The sequence below is a fragment of the Cydia pomonella genome, chromosome 24, assembly GCF_033807575.1.
Source record: "Cydia pomonella isolate Wapato2018A chromosome 24, ilCydPomo1, whole genome shotgun sequence".
Classification (NCBI taxonomy): Eukaryota; Metazoa; Arthropoda; class Insecta; order Lepidoptera; family Tortricidae; genus Cydia; species Cydia pomonella.
This window is the reverse complement of record NC_084726.1, coordinates 3165233-3188032: the sequence shown is the minus strand read 5'-3', so window position 1 is coordinate 3188032 and position 22800 is coordinate 3165233. Positions and strand designations below refer to the sequence as shown.

The 22800-nt window shown below is 36.0% G+C and overlaps 1 protein-coding gene across 2 annotated transcripts; it reads right to left on the bottom strand.

Annotated features, from left to right (window-relative positions):
* Positions 1-1392: 1392 nt before the first annotated feature.
* LOC133531193 (uncharacterized) lies at positions 1393-6978 on the bottom strand. 2 transcript variants are annotated; one of them, XM_061869326.1, is made up of 4 exons: positions 6378-6978; positions 4597-4795; positions 1968-2121; positions 1393-1757 (listed from the first exon to the last, which is right to left on the bottom strand). In XM_061869326.1, exons 1-4 carry the CDS (start codon positions 6525-6527, stop codon positions 1415-1417), a joined length of 846 nt encoding a protein of 281 aa, XP_061725310.1. In that variant the 5' UTR covers positions 6528-6978; the 3' UTR covers positions 1393-1414. The 2 variants fall into 2 exon arrangements, with proteins under 2 accessions (XP_061725310.1, XP_061725311.1); XM_061869327.1 differs by having other exon boundaries at positions 6389-6978.
* Positions 6979-22800: the final 15822 nt, after the last annotated feature.

Below are 22800 nucleotides of genomic sequence, written 5' to 3'. Positions count from 1 at the left end.
TCTTTTGAAAGTGATTTTGTTTTAAAGTTTCGCATTTCGTTGTTTATTTTGAGATTGGTACATTTAATTTTGGTTTTGACCGAATGCCGAATATTCGGAACCACTTTCGGCCAAAGTGCCGAGTATTCATCCACACTCTCGGTTCAAGCACCGAAATTCGGTTTTAACATGTGTACAGTCAATATTAAATATCAACACGGCCAACGTGGTAAAAATATATATCTACTTTAATGTATGGGTAATAAGAATAAGCTAATAAAGTCGTGCTTACATATTTTTGGCATTTTATCTATGTCGATATTTATAAAGGACCTAACCGATTGATTTTGAGTCATATTTTTTATTAATTATTTTGAAAACTGTTCGCCTACGAAGCAAAATGATAGGTAAGATTTAGCTTTTACTGCTCAGAACTAGGAAGTAGTTAAAGTCAAAAAGATCTAGCCTATGATGAAAATAAAAATATTAGTAATCAAAAAATGCTCAGAAATAAAGTTCTTCATAATAAACAACTTCCCAGGAATACATTTTAAATTAAATAATGGTTTGCGGAACATTTTAACAGTGTATTTTTTTTATGTACGTGTAACAAGTATTCGGCCGAATAGGTACCGAATATTCGGCAATGTGGCCGAAAACGCTGAATATCGAATAGTTAGTTGCCTATATTTGAGGCATCTAGCAGTAATATTAGCAGAGAAGAGCAAATGGCAGAAATAAATACTAACACAAGTATGTAGTGTCAGGATAAGAACCACCCCACACTAGGGTCTCCCGAGCGTCGGCGTCTAGTCAACTCTATGGCTGCTGCTCGACGTAACGTTGGCGCAACTGCGCAGTGACGCCATTTTCCATAACGCTGACTAGACGCCGACGCTCAAAAGACGCTAGTGTGGGGTGGTAATACTTTAATCCATTTTAGCCAGACTTACCGAAGTTGTTTCTAAATACTTCCTTTAGGAAGCCACGATGCCTAATGCACTAACTTTGTAGCAGCAAAAGCGGTGCCAATTCTACAGCGTTTAATACTTTGTATGTAAGTATAATCCTTGTATAATATTGTCTTCAGTTACCGCAATAGTTAGGTACTCATGAAATAAAATTATGGAAACGGATTATACCGCGTATAACGGCTTTAAAATATATCCTGACGTTTCAAACCTTGTATAGCGCAACTGTGTCTATGGTATGGACATATTAGCATTATGCTCTGGTACTGGCACACCCGCTTTCTCAGTAAAAAAGGCGGCAAATAAAAAAAAAATCGTTAATACTACGTCGGTGACAAACAAGCATACGGCCCGCCTGTTGGTAAGCAGTCTCCGTAGCCTATGTACGCCTGCAACTCAAGAGGATGATGATGAGAGGAGGATGTAGGCGCGAAGAGTTGAATTAAACAATATAGAATCAATCTTTATTTCAATGGATTTTTGCTATCATCTTCATACGAGTACCCATCTTTAGCTTGAAACACAATATCTTTATAAAGTTTCAAAACTCCCATTTTAAATTCCAACTTCTGTGCCCTATTCATATCCTTCATATCAGACAATAAACTTCTTAAAAACAACCAATCACTGTCTTCTTCTAGAAGATCTGTACTTCTTGTTGGTATAGCGTATAAATGTTTGTTATCTTCTACGATTTCGTTTTCTTGTACTTCTTTTCTTTTTAACTGAATACTGTCTTCGTCGGAGCTGTAAAAATGTTCTTCTAGATATATTTCTTGTCCATCCGGTTCTTCTTGTTTTTCGGTCCTGTAAATGAATAAACAATGTAATTCTGTACAAGATTTTATTACCAAATATAGGATCAGGGGGAGCTGCCCATGTTTATCTGTATTATGTTGGTTATGTGATTAAATATCAGCAACTGACCAATGACATTTTGCAAAGAGTATAACGACTAAAAATTTAAAAAGCTTTGCGAAGCGTTTTCCAGGAAAATGAAGTTAGTAAAATACATACTGTGACTGGTCCATAAGCGGCCTAAGAAAGTCCAGCGTCTCGGAGAAGACGTATCTCTTCCTTTTCGTCTGTCCGATGGCGCCACTGAGCTGGAGCGCCAAGTCCTTCTTGTAGTAGTCGCGTATGTTGTTCCAACGCTTTTTTAGCTCCCATTCTATTTTCAAAAAATTTACAAATTATACCAATTGTCAAAAATGTTTGATAACCATGAGTTGACATTTGAAGTTTACGCTAGCGACTGCGTCAACTTGATCGCAGTCTGTCTCGCTCGCATTGATGTATTTATACGATAAAGTGCAACCGCGATCGATTTTACGCAGTCGCTAAGGTAAATGTGAAATGCCAACTCATACTTTAGCCGTACAGGTTGATTGGAGTAAATGTAACTAGTGAGGTTTTGTGTCTATTTGAGTATTTTCTTAAATAACGTAAAGTACAAGACTTCTTATCATTTAGGGATAAAAGATAAAACACTGGGATACTTATAAATCAAATGACCAGTAATATTAAGTGGCCCTAGTGAAAAAGGGTACAAGTCTCTGGCAGCGCAGGTGTAAAGGGGTGTTAGTTCCACGTAACACTTATGCCCTTATACACCTAAACTGCCAGAGACTTGTACCCTTTTTCACTAGGGCCACAGTATGATCACGCGCCATATTGCGGAATTTCATTGGAACTAAATTGTTCATACTAAACTGAACTGTCATGTACATGATAATAACAGCGCCCTCTTGACAATGATCATATATTTCTGGTCGGGCTTTACCATAGTGGGCGTTCCGTCCAATCGTATAAATAAATGATAGAAGTAATAATTAGATATGCCACGAATAGTGGTTTTGACCGAACACCGAATATTCGGTCCCCCCCTTGACCGAAGCGCCAAATATTTGGCATAACATGACTACATTTTGAGTCACATTTTTTTATGAAACTGTTCGCCAACAAAGCACGTTTGGTAAGATTTAATTTTTGTTGCTCAGAACTAGTGAATGTGGTTAGAGTCAATCAAATCTAAGCCATGATGAAAATAGAATTATTTGTAAACCTTACAAAAAACGCTCGAAACGGGTCTTCGTATCAACTTCCCAAGAATACATTTAAAACATTAAGTTTAATTTTTCTTTTGCGGTAGCTTAATAGATATTCGGTATTCAGCCGAATAACAAATATTCGAAAAAGTGGCCGAACACGCCGAATACCGAATAGTTATCGAATATTTTTATTATTTTAATACTACGTCGGTGGCAAACAAGCATACGACCCGCCTGATGGTAACCAGTCTCCGTAGCCTATGTACGCCTGCAACTCCAAAGGAGTTACATCGCGTTGCGAATCCTAACATTCTGCACCGTCGCCTCTCTGGCAACTTTACTCACCGGCAGGAACACAAACTATGAGTAGTGTCTAGTGTTATTTGGCTGCGGTTTTCTGTAAGGTGAAGGTACTTCCCCAGTTGGGCTCTGCTCTAGATCTGGAATGACATCCGCTGTGCCCTACCACACTAAGCGAGATGACATTCACAATGCCCATACCTCTCTTCTGGACGTAGTTTAGTTTAGTAGTAGGACGTACCCGGGTCCAAATTCGTGGCATCTCTAGTAATAAACCCATAGTTGTCATTGATTTTGTTGACCGTAACGTAACGTTTGACAAGCTTTTACTGTACTTTTCGGTAGAAAGGAATTATTTCATTTCACTACTACACGATTAAATATTAAATCGGCATTTTCTAAGCTCTCCGCAGACTGCTAAATTATAAAAAAATTGGGATCATTATTACTTATCACTTCCCATTTGTGCATCAAGATTTATAGGATTTGGTTTATGTCTCATTATTGGTGCCACGTCCATCATAGGAGTGTTTACGTATACATATAGCCTTACTACGATTTTGATACTGACATTCACTGGCGTCTGCGTAATTCCTATAGTATATATCTCGTTCGCATCGCATTAATATGTCAGGACGAGCGAGATGTATAGAAAGTAAGTTACGCAGACATTAGCAAATATGTCAGTGTCAAACTCGTGGTAAGGCTACTAATAAAAAAAAATACGTACGTTTAGAAAATTTCGCCGACTCTGCCAAATCCGGCCATCCTGATATCAACTCCTCACATATCTGGTTCCAAGCGCCCTCTTTTGTCCCTCTCGTATGATATTCTGAACTGTTTTTGTTCTATATAAATTCGTGCTTTTTAGGGTTCCGTACCCAAAGGGTCAAACGGGACCCTATTCCTGAGTCTCCGCTGTCCGTCCGTCCGTCTGTCACCAGGCTATACAGCCTCATGAACTGCGATAGATTATGTATTTCTGTTGCCGCTATAACAACAAATACTAAAAACAGAATAAAATAAACATTTCTTCCCAATCTCGAGGTTCTTATCCAATCACCGAAGTCAAGCAACGTCAGGCGGGGTCAGTACTTGGATGGGTGACCGTTTTTATAGATAATGGTACGGAACCCTTCCTGTGCGAGTCCGACTCGCACTTGGCCGATTTTTTTCAATACGTACGTTTAGAAAATTTCGCCGGCTCTGCCAAATCCTGCCATCCGGATATCCACTCCTCACATATCTGATTGTTTTTGTTCCATGTACATTCGTGCTTTTTTTTTTATACGTACGTTTAGAAAATTTCGCCGGCTCTGCCAAATCCTGCCATCCTGATATCAACTCCTCACATATCTGGTTCCAAGCGTCCTCTTTTGCCCCTTTCGTATGATATGCTGAACTGTTTTTGTTCCATATACATTCGTGCTTTTTTATAGTTAATATTAGGTATTCTGAATCTACCCGGGTCTTCTCCACTTTATTTTCCATTGCCTTAAATAATAATAAAAATTGTAAGGTCTATAATATAACAAAATAACTACAAACTATACTTCTCGCGTCGAATGTTGGTTCTTGTGACAGTTCCTTCGAGTCTCTTTTGGTTATGCTTATTTAAAAAAAAAAACCGGTTTTGTAGTTATCATTCTGTCAGAATAAGCTAATCGGGGACTATCAATAAGTAACATGTGCATTATTATAAGCATAAGGAAGTTACCACCAACTTGGTTTGGTGGTAATTACTGGATTTTTTTTTCCCAGTAGTTGCCACTGGTAAAAGGTGGGAATTTTTTTCCCAGTAGTTACCACCAAAATTTGGTTAGCATTCAATACTAATAAAAACAGTATAAATATAGAGTTCCTTAATCAGTAATTAATTAAACGTCAAACCAAGTTGGTGGTAATTAGTGGGTTTTTTTTTCCAGTAGTTACCAGTGGTAAAAGGTGGGAAAAAAATCCCAGTAGTTACCACTGGTAACAACTTGATGGTAACTAGTGGGAATAACCCGTTTTAAAAGACGATATAAAACGATACCCAACACATTTAGTAAACAATTTTTTTCTAGTTTTTATTTTACCGTTCCGTCGCCAAGTATGATTTATGTGTCCATGCCACGATCTAGCACTCACGATCACGGAGTAAAGCCGCGGACGGACAGACAGACGGACATGGCCAAACTAAAAGGTTTCCTAGTTGACTACGAAACCCTAAAAATAATTCAAGTATTTAATTGTTTTTTTATGTTAAACTTAGTAGAAAAAAAAACAGGCGAATCGTTAAACGTTGGTTTAACCTATCGGCCTGGTTCGAAGAATGATTAAGACACGTTTAAGATATTGGAAAGATCTTTAAAAGATCGAGAACTAAACGACATGTCGACATTGACGTTTATTTCGATTCCGCTGTGATCCCAATAAGATCTATCTACGATATTTCTAAGGTCAAAGTGACATTGGTTGCCCGAATCGAGCTGCTTCTGTCGGTTATACTTAACTAAACCAGACTTAATAGCACTTAACTAAACCAGAACTTATCGTTACCGTATCTCATTCTTCGAATCAGGCCGTGTCTACAAACATTTTAGCTTACTCCTTGTAAAAATGAATACGGACCATCATTCGACGCAAGAGATATTTATAAATAATAATAAATAAATAAATAATTTATAGTTTGTAAGACACTTAGCATGACCTAATAGATTTTACGCAATATCTGCATTATATTAACAAATAATACAAAAATGTTGAACCATAATAGCAATAATAAAGCCATCCTATTCTTTATTTACAGTGCGAGCGAGAAACACAACAACAATGACCTTGAACGCTATCGCGTACGGTCTCGGAACGGAACGGATTATAAAAGCAAAAATGGTGGTTACATAACGGACCCTAAATTCCGGAACACGGTATCGTATTAATAAAATGAATGAACTATAGCCAATGCTTTAATAGCAAATATAGCAGAAAATATATAAGTAGGTAGCCAAGTAACAAAAGGTTACCGACATGGCATATTTGAACGTCAATTTACATTAATAAAATATTAAAAACACAACATAAAAACAATACACACACTATACTCACTTATTTTTATTATTTTTCTCTTCAAATTGCAATAATTTATAACAAAATGGCGTTTTAAACAAACAATGATACGTCTGCACTCAATGACAGCTGCTACTAACTGGCATGCGTAATATCGGACCGAGACGGAAGATTCCATACAATCTAACACGATCTTATTGTAACGCACTAAAGTCCAAATTCAAACGCGCGCCTTATCGCATTGCTGCGAATATGTCCATTCTAAAACGTCCTAAGTGCGCTTGTTTTTATACATTTATACGCCGTTTCGTTGTTGAAGTTTGATAGCACAGAATGGAATCCGACTCGGGCGGAGGGCGAATTCAGAGCATATTATTGCAATTAAAATGCGACCGTAACGTTATGTAATAAGGTAGATTTTCCAACGCTTGCAGTTACAGGCGGTTTTCGAAATTGCTTATTTGAAATGCCGTAAGTGTTCTTAGGTTTTTATGTTGATAAGTCGTTTTGTTTTTAAAAGTGGTGTAGTCCGGAAACTTGAATTCCGGGAAGCAGGGAGAGTTCCGGATGGTATGTAAGGAAGGTAGCGGGAATGTTTTTATGATGTTGTGTATTTAGTGTATTAAGTAACAATAATGTTAGCATGAATTTAATATTATGTTTTTTTTTAGAGATTACATATATATTTTAAAGCGTTATGTTATGAATTTATGATCTTATTATGTGAACGTTATCAATGGAACTAATATTTTCATTTTTCGATTTTGGGGTAAGCCCGTAGTAAATGTTACTTAATTTTATTATTTATTTATTTCAATTTTATTGCGCAAAATACAAAAAAAATATTTACAAATGGCGGACTTAATACCTAATGGCATTCCCTACCAGTCAACCATCGGGCTAAACAGAGACATGCAAAAATGTTACAAAGAGAAAGAAAGATGATGAGCGCTTGCGCCATCGACCCTGAGCGTTGGGAGGAGCTTGCTGGAAGGAGGTCTTCTTGGCGTTCTACCATCCATAACGGTGTCAAAACATTCGAAGATAACCGCCTCACTAGCCTAGACATAAAACGCCAGTTACGGAAAGAGAGACCTAAGCCCTCCTACGTGTACACGTTCAACGCTGCTGGCCAACTTTATTGTCACGCGTGCAATAGAGTATTTAAGAGCAAGTTCGGCCTGGCCAGCCAGATTAGGGCTCATGCTAGACAACGTCCATAATGTGTTTATTTGGGGTCGCCGTCATCGAAAACGATGAGGAGGACTATATATATATATCTTTTCCATTTCTTAGCAGCCGCTTGAGAGCTAACTTGCTCAGGGGCTTGTCTTATATTGTTAATGATTTTATTATGATCATTATATTTAGTTTTCAGAGTATAACTGCACTTAAGAGGCTGTCAACACCCAATGTCCTTGAAATTGATGTTACTTAAACAGTTTTTTAAGAAAGACTATTTGTTTTAGTCAAGTAAGAAAAATATATGTTCATATTAATTATATTTCAAAGACCGTGGTCGTACTCGATACACGATTGAACGAAATCGGCTCGATAGAAAATAATTGCAAAGATTGGTCTTAAAATCACAATTAAACGGTTTTATGTCTTTATTGTTTTGACTTATGGGTCTGCAATTAAAATCACAATTTTTAAAACATTTATATCTAAACCGTGGTCGAGTTAAATATTACACTAATAATCCACTTTTTTTAAATATTTTTCTTATTATTCCCTTGCCCAGGCCCAGTAACATGCGACAGTGCTATCTCATTTACTCCGATACAAATAGACAGTGTGCGCGCTTTAGGTATTGACAGCCTCTTAATAAAACTATCATTTATTGACGGAGAGAGAGCAAAGGTTTACGTTTCAGTTTGAACAAAAATTCGTATTTTCGGCCAGTTTCTGAAATGATACCCGGTGTAATAATAACCAGTAATTTACACTACACTAAACAATAACGTTATCTGTAAATGTCAATAAAAACTAATCCAGTAGTTGTGTGATTCATGTTCGTAACTTGTAGTGCAGTTTATGCAAACTAAAGCGGTAAACTTAGTTTAATGTAAACAGCGTACACTGCGGCATGGTTTACAAGCTGTTTTTTAAGATCATCATCATCAAACATGAAACATGATGTTCATCGTGAAACATTAAAATCTAAAAATGCAGCGCTTGCTTGCATCCCGAAACCCGCGCTCATCCTGATACTTCGCGTGTAGTGAATCTGCGTTTGCGCTAGCTTATTCTATAAGGTCATATGCGGCATATCGGGTTTTTCCTTCAATCAAAAATCACAAATACAGAATTGAAGTGTGCTTTTAGTTAGACTAATCTACGTGGAAAATTAAGAGGCTTGAATCGGTCCCATTTGCCTGTACAGTGAAAATGTTTGTTTAAAAATAGGCATCTAATGATATGATTATCTCTGCTATAAAAGTTAATTAATCGTGTACTCGTAACGACAACTATAGAAATGAAGTCGATGCCATGAATTAACAGTTCACCAAACAATACTTTCATGAGTTTTGTAATTGCTGAGATAAATCATGATACCTGACGCCAAAATGTATAATGTGTCTTCGTAACTTGCAATGTTTGTATGTACCTATGTATGAGTGGATCAAATATTGCAAGCTAAATTAGGCCAGTATTCGATTGAACTGAAACCACGTATTCTGTGATAAAACAACGCAACCTAGGGGAAAGTGAAATAGAACCAGGATGTTAAGACGAAAGAATAGCTTTACGATCCTTAAGAAACAACGGTACTTTTTCTATGAAATTCCATTTCGGGAGAAGACGTTTTTCACTAACTAAATCCTAACAAATCACTTTGATTTTGATGTCAATCGCTTCAGCATAACATAAATCTATAAACCTAGTGTCAATAACATAGGTACTAAAAATCATGAAGAATGGAAAATATTTAGAAGTGGATTTTTTTTTTCCTAATTTCTATGGACGATCACGTGGTTATACTATCCTTTTATAATAAAAATAATAATTCAGCCTATATACGTCCCACTACTGGGCACAGGCCTCCGCTCATGCGCGAGAGGGCTCGGGCTATAGTCCCCACGCTAGCCCAATGCGGATTGGGCAGTTCACATACATCTTTGAATTTTCGCAGATGTATGCAGGTTTCCTCACGATGTTTTCCTTCACCAAAAAGCTAGTGGTAAATATCAAATGATATCCGATCGGTTCCGAAAAAGTAATTGGTACGAGCCAGGATTTGAACCCGCGTCTTCCCTCTTATTAGTGTAATGAAATTCAATACTTCGTTTGAGCAGGGAGCAGTGTACACAGACGGAAACTATATGCTTCCTAACGGTAACCACTCTTGTCGTGTTACTTCCCATACAATTTGCTTTAATGCTAGTCTAAGTGCAATTATGAGCTAATTATATGGTCGAGGCATCTCTATATTATATATGAAGTTAGTTATTAGTAAAATTGAAATCTTAGGGCTTCCCCGTTTGCACCCGGAGGCTTATGTTATGGGTTTTCAGAACAAAAATGTACCCGTTTTGCCTTAATTATCATTAATTTTTCATACAAAATTTATTAGTCAGTTTTGGAACGGTCCATACAACATGTATGGTTAACTGCGTTACAAAAGTTGCTTCAATCGATAGTGATTGTGATTCTGAGTAGAAACAAAACAACATTTGTTAGGTTTTAAAAAAAGTACAGGGTACAGTCAACCAATTTGATTCCTAGGCCACTATAGAACCATGCCATAATGACTTCTACGACAGTGCTTATTGAGTGATGCATGTCATGTATAGAGTAGTTAAAGCGACAAGGGTCTATAGTGGCCTAGGATTCTAATTGGTTGACTTTTTCTGAAAATGCCCGTATACTGAAACACACCTAACTTGTCAGTACAAAAAGGCGCCTTTTTCTACTGACAAAGTCGCTGTGCAGGGGTATTAACACTATTCCCAAGACAGTTTTAACAATAAAACGGGCTGAACAAACAACCAGCCGAAAAATTATCCATATACCTACAAATGCTTCAAAATATACTCAAATTTTAACCGAATTCACAGATTTTAACCAGAAAGTGTCAAAAGGTCACGAGTCCTTATGACCCTGCATTATTTATTCGGATTCTCCCTCAAAAAGGTCGGTAATAACCTATCGATGACAAAAAAAAGCCTTTATTCTCTGAGGACTTCTAAAAGCTTTATAAAGTAAGACATGCAAAAAGTACACGGTGTAGTTAGAAACAGTATATTAAGAGGGAACTATACCACGCCTCATGATCGTCCATACAAAAGGATAAAACGGTTTTTCTACTTCTAAACATTTTCCATTCTCCATGATTTTTTTAGGATGTTATTGACGCAATGTTGTTATACTTCTGTATTGTGCAATAAAGTTTAAATAAAGAAATAAAAAAGTGGGGGGACAACGTTAAAAAAATACCCAAGTAGGTACTAATTTAAAATGATCCAAGAGACTTTCCTCCTTTTCACAAAACAAAAACACGACTAAGTATAGTTTGATATCTACCTATGCTATAATGTTTTATTCCTTCTTTAGATAAGATGATAATACTCTTTAGAAAACAATTAATTTATGCAAATTCAACATTTTAGGATTCAACAAGCTGAAAATTCAACTTTATGCAATTTGGACATAAAGAGAACTCAACATTATGCAAATTCAACATTTTTACATTCAACATGCTGCAAATTCAACTTTTTGCAAATCCAACATTTTAGGAATTCAACTTTGTGGTCTTGAATGATACTCATCTGTGCCCAGCGGCGACAAATGAGAATACAATCTTAGAGTGACTGTACTCATTAATTTGACTGTGACATTTCGGGCACAAACATCAATTTCTAAAACATAACCTTCGGGCGCAAAGTAAAAGGGCCGTTTGGAGGGCTCCGTGATTTTCATGAAGAAATATGGCTACCTTTTCGTATTTATTTACATAGGATAATACTTGGCGTTTTTTCAATAATTTATGGTGTGAGTGTGAAGTTGTTGTGTGTGAAAATATGAATAAAAAACATTGTATTTGAATATTTCGTTGAAAGCCTCGAATGATCTTATTTTAAGAGTTCGCATCAAGCTCAGTTCTGCGTACAAATGTAGTTTTTTTTTGTACGGTTAAATCGCCAACAAACTGTTTTACAGTTTGGCGAAACTTTAATTATAAGTACATTGTATATTGTGATTTGTGAAATAAACTAAAAAAAAAAAAAAAAAAAATCAAAAACAACGAGAATGTGCCATACTACACACAAATATAAATGTTAGAAACCGTAAAAGTACATACTGGTCGTAAAAATATGTACTTAATTAATAATCTTGATTAATGTACTTTTGGTACAAGATAAAATTTGCATTAGTTACAAACCGACACCAATAAAAAAAAATCCCGCGTATTATACCTGTCATAGAAAACGAAGTATCGGAAGCCTCGTCCCGGACCGGGACCGTTCTAGCGTGATTTAAGAATAACTCACGTGAGTCATCCTTTATCCTTAAAGCGGTAGTCAGTCAAATTAGCAGTACCTATTTATTTTGTTTCCGATATAGCGAAATACTCATTCATTTTATATTCAAATCAAGTAGATATCCCAATGGATCCCCCGGGTCCGATCAGTCAACTGATGGTGTAAGGAGGGTGAACTTGTTGAAAAGTTTAGGAATTTTCCTTGAAACCATAGGGACATTTTAATGTATAAGTAACTAGCGACCTGCTCCGCATGAAAATCCGATCAGCAGTTTTAGAGTTTATGGCGAATTATATTGGGGTGTTGCGTCCCTTTGAGTGCCACGTCGCCCAAGCAGTGATCTATTGTGACGGCCCTTTAAAGTTCATTACTAATGCTCGTGGAATCCAGAAAGTTCCAAATTCTTTGGGCCGTAATGTTATGTACCTCATAGGATTGCAATACATGCCGCCCTAAGTAGCTACTTCTTTTTGACATTAGTGGTCCACAGGAACAGATAATGTTCATTGTAGTCTCCTCTGACTCCTGGCAGAACCTGCATGTCGCATCTTGTTTCTTTCCAATTTGAATGTGTTTGTTCAACTTACCGTGTCAAGTCAATAATCTGGTCATCGCGCAGGTTTTGTGTCTTTTGACTCTTTTGAGCCCTAATAAAAGCTCCTTAGCAGTTTTGCTGTTGAACCTTTTAATTAGAGCTTTCGAGTGTTCTTGTCCTTTGACGAACATACAGACAGACAGACGCGGCAGGGGAATTTGTTTTATAAGGTGTATTGATATTGATACTCAAGTATAATTTTATGCAGATACATTCCTATATTTTACAAGTTTTTATTTACATAGTCTTACCTGTTGTCTAACTAACTAACTAACTGCTTTGGCTCAGCGATCCAAAAAGAATCTTGGCCTCCGAAACGAGAGAACGCCACCTGTCCCGATCCAGCGCGGTTTCCTGCCATGAATTGGCATTCAGCCGACGCAGGTCCGCCTCCACGACATCACACCAGCGGTACCTGCGGCCCCGTTGTCTAATATCCTATAATATGTCTAATGTCCTTTAATATTTATTTATTAAATCCTTCCTAACGCCATCCTTACAGCACCTTTTTTGAGAATGACTTATTTTATCTATGTTCACGACAAAGATTTACATAAACAAACAAACCATTATTTGCACACGTATATATCCGTCCGTGCGTATAATTGAACATACGCAAAACAGATAAATATAAACGAACAGTGAACGGGGAAACAAATTTGTACAAGAACAAGAATATATTGTGTTGGAACAGCGGTACAAATAGGCTGATTTTGATTACTTTACCGACTGTGAAATGGATATTAAAGTAGACTAGCGAGGTGCCCCGGCTTTGTACGGGTATGTTTTATACAAATAAACCTTCCTCTTGAATCACTCTATCTATATACAAAAACCGCATCAGGGGGTAAGGGAAGATCTCGTGTATTTTTTTTTCAAAGCGGGAAAGCCAAAAGCAACAATATTACTTAAAAATTTAATCAGATCAATTAATGCGCTCTATTTTATATGCGTTACCTAATAAAAACATTCATCGCAACATTCGCAACAAATTTAAAACATTAATAGGTAATAAAAGGTCACATCGCATCGCATATTTTAGTGATATTCGTAGCGAGTAAAACTCACGGTTTCACAGCTATTTGTTTATTAGCGTCCAACGTGTATTTTTATATGATGTCCAAGCTTAAGGATCTGTACCTGGACCTTTTTTCTGAGTTCAATAAAGGAAAAAAAGAGAAAAGGAGTGGTTTCAATCAAACTTTATTTACTTAGTTATAACATGTTCCCAATTACCTACCATTACTCATGCTTTTCAACCACAACTTAGAACTGTCACAATTTAAAACTGTCGTGTTTTATGGAATGGGGAGCTAAATATCAGAATGGAAATTATACAACAAATCCATTTAATGTCAAATTTTAATTGCTTATCGTAATATAAACAAAAAAAGATACTGGAAAAGTAAAATGTTCTAGGGTAGAAACATATCATTTTCTTTCTTACACTTTTTAGAACAACTACGACCCACTTTCAAAACATGAAAAATATATTAAAAACATTGACATATTAGAATATCGGAAAGTTACTTATTTTAAGCCCAGGGATGCACCCTTGAAATTGACGATAGTCAAAAGAAACACGGTGTATATAATAGATATATACAGATAACTTAAATACATATAAAATAGCTCAGGAACAAATATCTGTGATAAAGACACATATAAATGCACTAACCAGGATTGGAACCTGGGACCTCCTGCGTCGTAGACAGGGCTATTACTGACAGTACTAGGAGGTCACTAAATAACCTGAACAACACAAATGAAGTGTGAACAAAACAATGATTTATATTGTGAGTAAACCATGAAAGTAAGCAGAAAATACTCTCTGTATAATTCGCAAAAATACCCACTACATAGGGTAAATGTATCTGTAGCGGAACCCAATATATAATAAACAGAAGAACACAAATCAAGCCGACGAGTGCGGCCGCTATTTGTCTTCCGACTCCAGAGATCTTGTGAGATAACAGATAACTGTTCATTTTGATCTCGGCATCAAAAGATTTATGGGACGACGGTTGGATGTTTTACCCTACGGTTTTTGGGGACAGACAGTTTGGTGTGCAATTTATTTGTGTTTGACAACCTTGTTTTGTGTAAGTTAAATTCTTTATAAATGTTTGTGATGAATGAAAGTCCTAGGTACAATTAATTCCTTTTATTTTACTCCAAGTTCTTACTTCAACACTCTTAAACAATCTTAACTTAATAAACAGTAGCCTTCCTACTACATGTTACTGATTCAATCGTCTTAGCATGAATGATCCTTCACGCTCATGGCACGTTACATTCATAGTTTTCACCATAATAATTGGCGGGTAGGAGAGACAGGTCATTTTTTCGCGACTACCGACATATTAATTAACAAATATTCGGGTAAACACAAATCACATTTTTAATCATTAGTCATTACCCACTGAATGCCATTAGTTGAACATATCTCTACACAAAATAATTATAATTTATTCTCAAAATCTTATGAAACGTCATATGTTGTTATTTACTAAAATATAACTGCTGCAGAGATAGGATTTTAGGGAGCAAAATTTAATGACAAATAGGGAGTTCGTGTAACGATAAACATGACTATCGATGTTTTTCCCACATACTGGTTATCGTTCCAAGTTTTACATATCAAAAAAAATATAAATATATAGGGACAATCTTACACAGATCGACCTAGCCACAAACTAAGCAAACCTTGTACTTTGGGTACTAGGCGACGATATGCATACGTATATAGATAAATACATACTTAAATGCATATAAAACACTCATGACTCAGGAACAAATATCTGTGTTCATCACACGAAAAAATGCCCTTATCGAGACCATGGACACATAAAACTTCTTGCTCTATTTTTATTTTAAAAACAAATTTTAACATAAAACCTAGTCGTATTAGACATAGATATTAGACCAGTTCGTGTTACTCTAGTTAGTTTAAGAGGCCGTTATCGATTTTAGTCGCAAAAATGACAAATTGATAGATTTAGCGCATGAAATTGTACACCTTTTGTTAACTATTAGAAATAACAAGTACTGGTTTCTATTAGCACGTCTTATTATCTTTCATTTTAATAAATCAATTTTTTGAAAACGGACTCACTTAATTAGTAATGATTATTTTTCTGATGCACGTTTAGGTACACGCGCGTAAAGCAGTGCAGCAGCGCCGCTTATTTGTAAATTTCGTAAAGTGTGGACTGATAAAAATGGTAATTTTGTATCACACATATCCTGTACTTTAACTTTAATAAACAAATTTGAAGTAGTGTAAATGAAAGTTAGACGAAATCAATTTTCTCCAAATATTACTTCAAAACAAGTGACAATTTATCTGAAAATCGAATTAATTTCAACGTAATTTAGATACTTAAACAATTTACAACATTTGCTGAAACTGTTGTCATACAACATTTTGTATAATTTACTACCATATTTTTTTGATAAATTTTTAAAAACTGTCCCTTCTCGTCACCTATTACCGGGGACGCTCGCTTGCGACCTCATTATTAAAAGGCAAGATGAAAAAACGTGCTAATAGAAACCAATACTTGTTATTTAGATATTACGTAACAAAAGGTGTACAATTTCAACGACTAAATCTATCAATTTTACATTTTTGCTCTAAAATCGTTACCGGGCTCTTAATGCTCTGTAGAAAATCTTTTTCGCAATTTTTATATTTTCATTAGATTATTTATTACTGTCGTCGATATCATATAATTGCTTAACAAATAAATAAATAAATTGACTAAAGTCCCACAGCAATAGCTCAATAAGAATATATATAATATATAAATATTTAAATACATAGACAACATCCATGTCTCAGCAACAAATATCCGTGCTCATCACACGAATAAATGCCCTTCCCAGGATTTAAGCCCGGGACCATCGGCTTCATAGGCAGGGTCACTAGAGTTAGACATAGCTAAGTTGCCAGCGCTATGATAGCTCAGCCTGTGCAAGTGTTAAGTAAACGTCATAATTTCATAGAAGTATGACGTTTCAGATAACACTTTCACTGTCTAGGCTGTCAAAATCGCTTACAACTTATCTTGGTATGACTCTACCTACTAGGTTAGACCGGTCGTCAAAATTGTCAAAAACTATGCTAAATTTTAATTCCAGTTGCCAGTGGATGTCATTCCAGATCTAGAGTAGAGCCCAACTGGAGAAGTACCTGCACCTTACAGAAAACAGCAGCCAAATAACACTAGACCCTACTCATAGTGTTGTGTTCCTGCCGGTGAGTAAGGTTGCCAGAGTTCAATGAGGGGGGGCGGGTTTAGGGTCGGCAACGCGCATGTAACTCGTCTGGAGTTGCAGGCGTACATAGGCTACGGAGGCTGCTTACCATCAGGCGGGCCGTATGCTTGTTTGCTACCGACGTAGTATATAAATAAAAAAAATTGCTAATCATGATTTTAGCAGCAGATGGATTATTTTATACAAGGAAAAGCAACGAAATCCTAAATATTGCAATAAAACACATTAACTCAATATCCCTAATTCAGTTAGCAACTTTGCAATCCCGCTAAATGTTCAGTTTCAAATTCATAATTTAATGAAAATACTCTAAAAACTAGGTAAATAGAGTTAGCGGGATTTTGAAACATACTATTCCCTTGTGGCATATTAGTCGGTTTCTAGGTTTTCGAGGTTCATTTATAGTACTGTTAAGCTATCATTCACACGGAAATTAAGCAAAGCTTGGGCTAGAAGGTAAGGATATTCGTAGGTACTTTATAATATACATCAATTCAAGAGTTGAGGTTGCCAGAGCTCAACGAGGGACGCGGGTTTAGGGACGGCAACGCGCATGTAACTCCTCTGGAGTTGCAGGCCTACATATGCGACGGAGACTGCTTACCATCAGGCGGGCCGTATGCTTGTTTGCCACCGACGTTGTATTAAAAAAAAACATATTTATATAATAGTCCATAGTGCAACGAGGGGGGGAGTGAAATTTTTGATACGAGAGAATTAAAGACCCGAGTTTGTAATATTCTTACTCCCGGAGTTACACACAATATTTTTCATCACACTTGCGAAGAAAAAAACTAAATTTTAAGCGAAATCATTCTTAAATACGGTAACATATCAAACACTCGTCCGCCATTTTGTAGGCACAAACCTCTTTGGCATTCAGCCCCGATTGAAAATTATGTAAAAATATTTTAAACGGCTGTTAAATTAATCAGATTAAAAAACATAAACAAAAATATTAAATTATAAACGTCAGTATTTTAAAAGTAATACTTTTTTATGCTACTTGGTTTGTATGAATAAGTGACATCGTTTAAAAAAAAAGCTAAAAACTCCCTAGGGGGTTATAGCTTTTTTTCACAATACATAACTCCCGCGGGATAGGCCTTTGTCCTTCTGTACACCTGCATGAAATAAGATATTTTTCGAGCGCGTGAGATGAAAAAAAAAGGTAATAGTCAGGAACAAATTAACCCTCTGGAGCTCTGTATTTGTATGAGGATTATCAGCGACGAATGCACTAGCTTCTGCTCGCGACTTCTGCGTGAAATGATGATGATGATAAATAACTAGCCAAGTGTGAGTCGGACTCGCGCACGAAGGGTTCCGTCCGATTACGCAAAAAACAGTTCATGAGATATAGCCTGATGACAGACAGCTGTCTACAGACGGACAGTGGAGTCGTAGTAATAGCGTCCCGTTTTTTTACCCTTTGGGTACGGAACTCTAATACCTACCTTATGTCCTTCCCCGGGCCACTAGATATCTCAGCGGTTTAACAGTTTAAGCGTGAAAATGAAACAGACAGACAGAGTTAAGTAGTTTCACATCTGTAATATCAATGTAAGGATGTAAAATTGTATTGGAAATCAAAACCTGTTTACAATTACGCTTTTTCCCCTCCCTAGTCACCAGACACATGCGGCATGTTTCCACCAAAAATTCAAATTAAGCTTCTAAAGTAAACTAACATTGACAGACGAACTTTTTTAAAAAGAAACGGCAGCGAATACGTCAGTCAGTCTGACGATGCATTGTCCTATCACGGTCTTTGTCGCACCAAAACACTTCATTTTGTACTTTATTCTTATAGAGATAAGGTTGGAAATAGGTGTGGCATATGCTGACGAAACTTTAAAATGGAGTTGCAAGCGTAAAAATTGCAAATCAGCGTATAAAAGAATGATGCTTTAATTTTTAAATGTCGCCATGTTGATCCGGGGTATTCCGTTGTTATTTCGCTGGGTTTCGTCAGCTCTGAGTTAAATTGCGATATTTGTGGCAAAATGCTGTAAATGGAGTTTTTTAATCCCATCCCATCCTGGGGCTTTAAATGAAGGGCTTGATTCTACTCGCTACATTGAGGTACTTTTATTGTGGGACTACCCCCGAAATTTCGAGAAAAATAATTTGATTTTTCATACAGTTTTGCTGATCAGGGTAAGCAGGCTCCCGGTATCCGTGTTACACGCCGAAACGGATACCCGTGTTCTTAAGCCCGGCGGTGCTAAGAACACGGTTTAAACGGAACCGCCGGGATCCGGATCCGTCTCCAAGAACCGTTCCCAAGAAACGTTTCTCAGATACGTATCTCCGTTTAAACGTGTACTTAAGACCGGCCCGAACGGATCCGAAACAGTTTGAGCCAATGCTTACAAGGTCTACTATTGAATGTTGACTTCAGATGAACTTGTTAGGCGTACAATTTTTTTTAATTGTTTCTAACTGGGTGGATATTACATATTTAGCCAACTATACTATATATAAATCGAAGTAGGTGTCCCTATTCTATATTGTCTATTATTTTTAATTTTAAACCTATTCGGCCCTAGTTTAGAATCTTATTTTTTTAGTATTATTGTTTTTAACCTAATATCATAACATATTATATTTCAATGAAAGAAACACATTTTATATATACTGGTGTAATAGTTTCGTGAAGAATATGTATTTAGACAAATACTACCTATATTAGTTAAAAATAACAGTTAAGAAAATAATTATTAATTACTTTGTGGTAATTTTTATCAATTTACTGCTATGCGAAAACAACAAATCTGCCAATGATGCAAAAAAAATACACACACAAGCGGCATTCGAAACGAAGAATTTCACGCGATAACCTTAAAGACTCATGCTACCTTTCTTACCTTTCGATTATATTGTTTAATACATTAAGATAGATCTCAAAATTGGCAATCATTCATATTCACTTGGGACACTTTCACAGTTTGCTGCCCGGTGGCGTTCCATTCACTAGATTCTTAGAACGTATTGTTTTTCGAAGACCCTATTGTACGATATCGCCAAAACAAATAGGTTCACAAACAGTTATCAGAACTGTCACAACCAATTATGAGCTTTATGTCCTTGTAATAAGGTAAACATATCTGCATATATTAAAATTGTAACAGATGCAGCGGCAAAAATTAAAGTAAATGTATCCCATTGTTTTGTAGCCGCACCACACTAAAAGGCATTTTTCTATGACGAGAGTGAGAATTACAAGATGTTATTACTTAGGTATATATATTTGATTGCAATTTGTTTTCAAATTAATCTTAATACTAGCATTTGATTGTTTTTTAATAATTGTTTTAAGATATTGCATTTTTTAATTTTTACGAATATCATTTTGATTTCAATTTTATTGTGTAATCATTTAAATAAGTAGTCTACTCGTAGTCGTACTAATGATTATTATTTTTTTATTAAACTTGCAATCTTTGTGTTCTAAGATATTATATTTTTTACATACGTTCCCCAAGATTACCTATTTTTGAAATACAACTATTTATGTTATTGTTTGTTATTGATTAATTGATTATACACTACATTTAACGAAACCTATTGATATCATTTGTTTATATACTTATACATTTTTGTTTTAAACGATATTCGATGGAATTAAGTAAATAATATTAGTAAATATTGTCAATTTTGAGCCTTTGTTTGACTTCTGTTATATCTAATCTACCTACTGAACTCGACCGATCCTATAAAAAAAAATAACATTACCTATTCCTAAAAAGGCTTTTTCATTTCTCATGCTTTGAAAGTGGGTCGTTGTTTTTCTAAGAAGTGTGCAGAAAATGTACGTTTCTGCACTAGCGTCTTTCTTTCGTAGTTGTTTTTTTTTTACAATAATCAATTAAACTTTAATTTTAAACGGATTTGTTGTACAATTTCCATTCTGATATTTAACTTCTTATTCTATAAATAACGATACATTTACCTAAATTGTTAAATGTAAGTACCCTCAAGAAAGATTATAAAAGTTTATATGTACTTAGTTATATATTTTTAAACACATGTATCTTACTTTCCTTGTATTCCAAATGAAAATTAGAGTTGAGAGTGAAAATTAATTCAGATGAAAGGCACCATTTCAGCCTCGGACTATTGGCGATGTGAAAAACAGTATGAGTCTTATGTTAGAATTTTTTTTTCCAGTTTGATTGTTAACATTTGAATCCCTCACTTTGATTAGAGTCCCTCGCTAGGCTTGGAGTTTTACTGTAAAATTCTTCGTTTCGTTTAGGATAATTTACACCCACGCCGTAAATATGTCTTTTTACTCCCTTGTGACACAAACTACTAAAGACTACAAGAATTACATGATAAAAATACAAACATAGTTAGGTTGTCTATGATTTTTAGTAATATTTATATTGACTCCACCATTGCGCATTATGGTAATTCTGATTTTGACATTTATTGCTTTAAGCTAAAAGGGCCATCTTATATTTATTAGTACACTTAAACTTTTAAAGTTCATTTTATATGATAATAATATATAAAACTTTTCGTAAATTCAAAATTAATTACAATACAATTTATAAGTACATTTATTATTGGCAGATCATTATACAAATGATAATTTAATAATTTTTACATGGTTTACTATAATAAGACAAAGATGTCAGGCTCACGTCAGTTAAAAAATAAAAATATATGTTTCATATTGACCGAATGTATATTCAAGAAAACTCACACATACATTGTAATATGATTGACAATTGATTGAATTTTTACCACATAGGTACCCCAATAGGACTTATATCTACAGATTATTAAAAATATAACTATTTAAAATGTTCAGTTGGTAAAAAGAATACCAGATCAAGCACTTGGCTGGCAGATTTTATCGTGGACAGTCTTTATTGATTTTATTTTTTATTACTAGCACTTTATATTTATTGCTATCAAGTTATATAATAAACAATAAAGTTTTAGTATTTGAACTTTTATATAAAATACTACTATGGTAGCACTATACAGTATTTCTAATTTTCTACAAGTACTTATTGCAACTTAAAACATTGCAAGCAAAAACTAACAGAGGACCTACCGCGAACCACGTTCGTCGTGTGGCCTCTCTGTCGCACTTATAAAATTTTACGTAAGTGTGACGGGGCGGCAACACGTCGAACGTGGTTCGCGGTAGGCCCTCTGCTCAGAAAACGGTTTTGCAAATAAACCGTTTATTGAATTTCGACTCTATGAACCACGGAATAAGGTTAAATATGGCATAAACGTCATGAATCTTTTGTCTAATAATTTGTAGCTCTTACGTACGCCGGTCCGTTCCTTTGCTACTCGTCAAGGACGTTTCCGGAGCCACGGGTAAATAAGATCCGTTTCTTCGAATACCCGTTTATCCGTGGAAACGGCTCTTAATTACACGTTTCTTAATTACACGTGTGGAACGGGCCAGAAAACCGTTTATTTATTGTTCGGAAACGGGTATTCGGAACGTGTAAACGAAACACGGATCCGACCGCGAGCCCTGTAAGCACCCAAGCAGCCGACAGGCCAATCGTTAACGCTCTGTAGCGTAGCGTAGTCATCTCTCTCTATCTCACTTCCGTATTATATATATATAGTCCTCCTCGCCGTATCCGACGACGGCGACTCCTTCAACTGTTTTTATTCGGAAACATGGAAAGCTCTAATATGGCTTGCAAAGCCTTTGGTTTTGAAAATGCGATCGCATGGTGCGCAATGAAGCTGACCAGCTGGGTTGTAGGTATAGGTATACGAGGGCCTCGGTCGCGTCTTACGGAGATGGCGCTTGGCATCCAGGTCTTCCAAGCGCCGCTGCTCGTATTGCTCTACCTTTTTATGCACAGTTTCGCGCCATTCTGTTCTACGCTTCTATATTAGTGCGACAGTGACAGTTGCGTTACGTTCGCTACTTAGCGTAAACGATTGTCATAATGGCTGCGCAGACAGATGTCGATGTTTTCTATGGAAACGCCAATTTTTTTTCGTGATTTCTGGGTCCCATGGTAAAACTAGCTCGACTTAGCGAGTAAAATCGACCCCTGAAGGTGAGTCAGTGAAGAATATTCTATCCATCTTTTATT

Excerpts from the sequence above, each read along its gene's own strand:
- LOC133531193 (XM_061869326.1), bottom strand. The coding sequence starts at position 6,527 with ATGGAATCTTCCGTCTCGGTCCGATATTACGCATGCCAGTTAGTAGCA. Across the intron at positions 4,796-6,377 it reads TAAAAATAAGTGAGTATAGT|GCAATGGAAAATAAAGTGGA; the intron begins GTGTGTATTGTT and ends TTATTATTTAAG. Across the intron at positions 1,758-1,967 it reads CCGCTTATGGACCAGTCACA|GACCGAAAAACAAGAAGAAC; the intron begins GTATGTATTTTA and ends ATTCATTTACAG.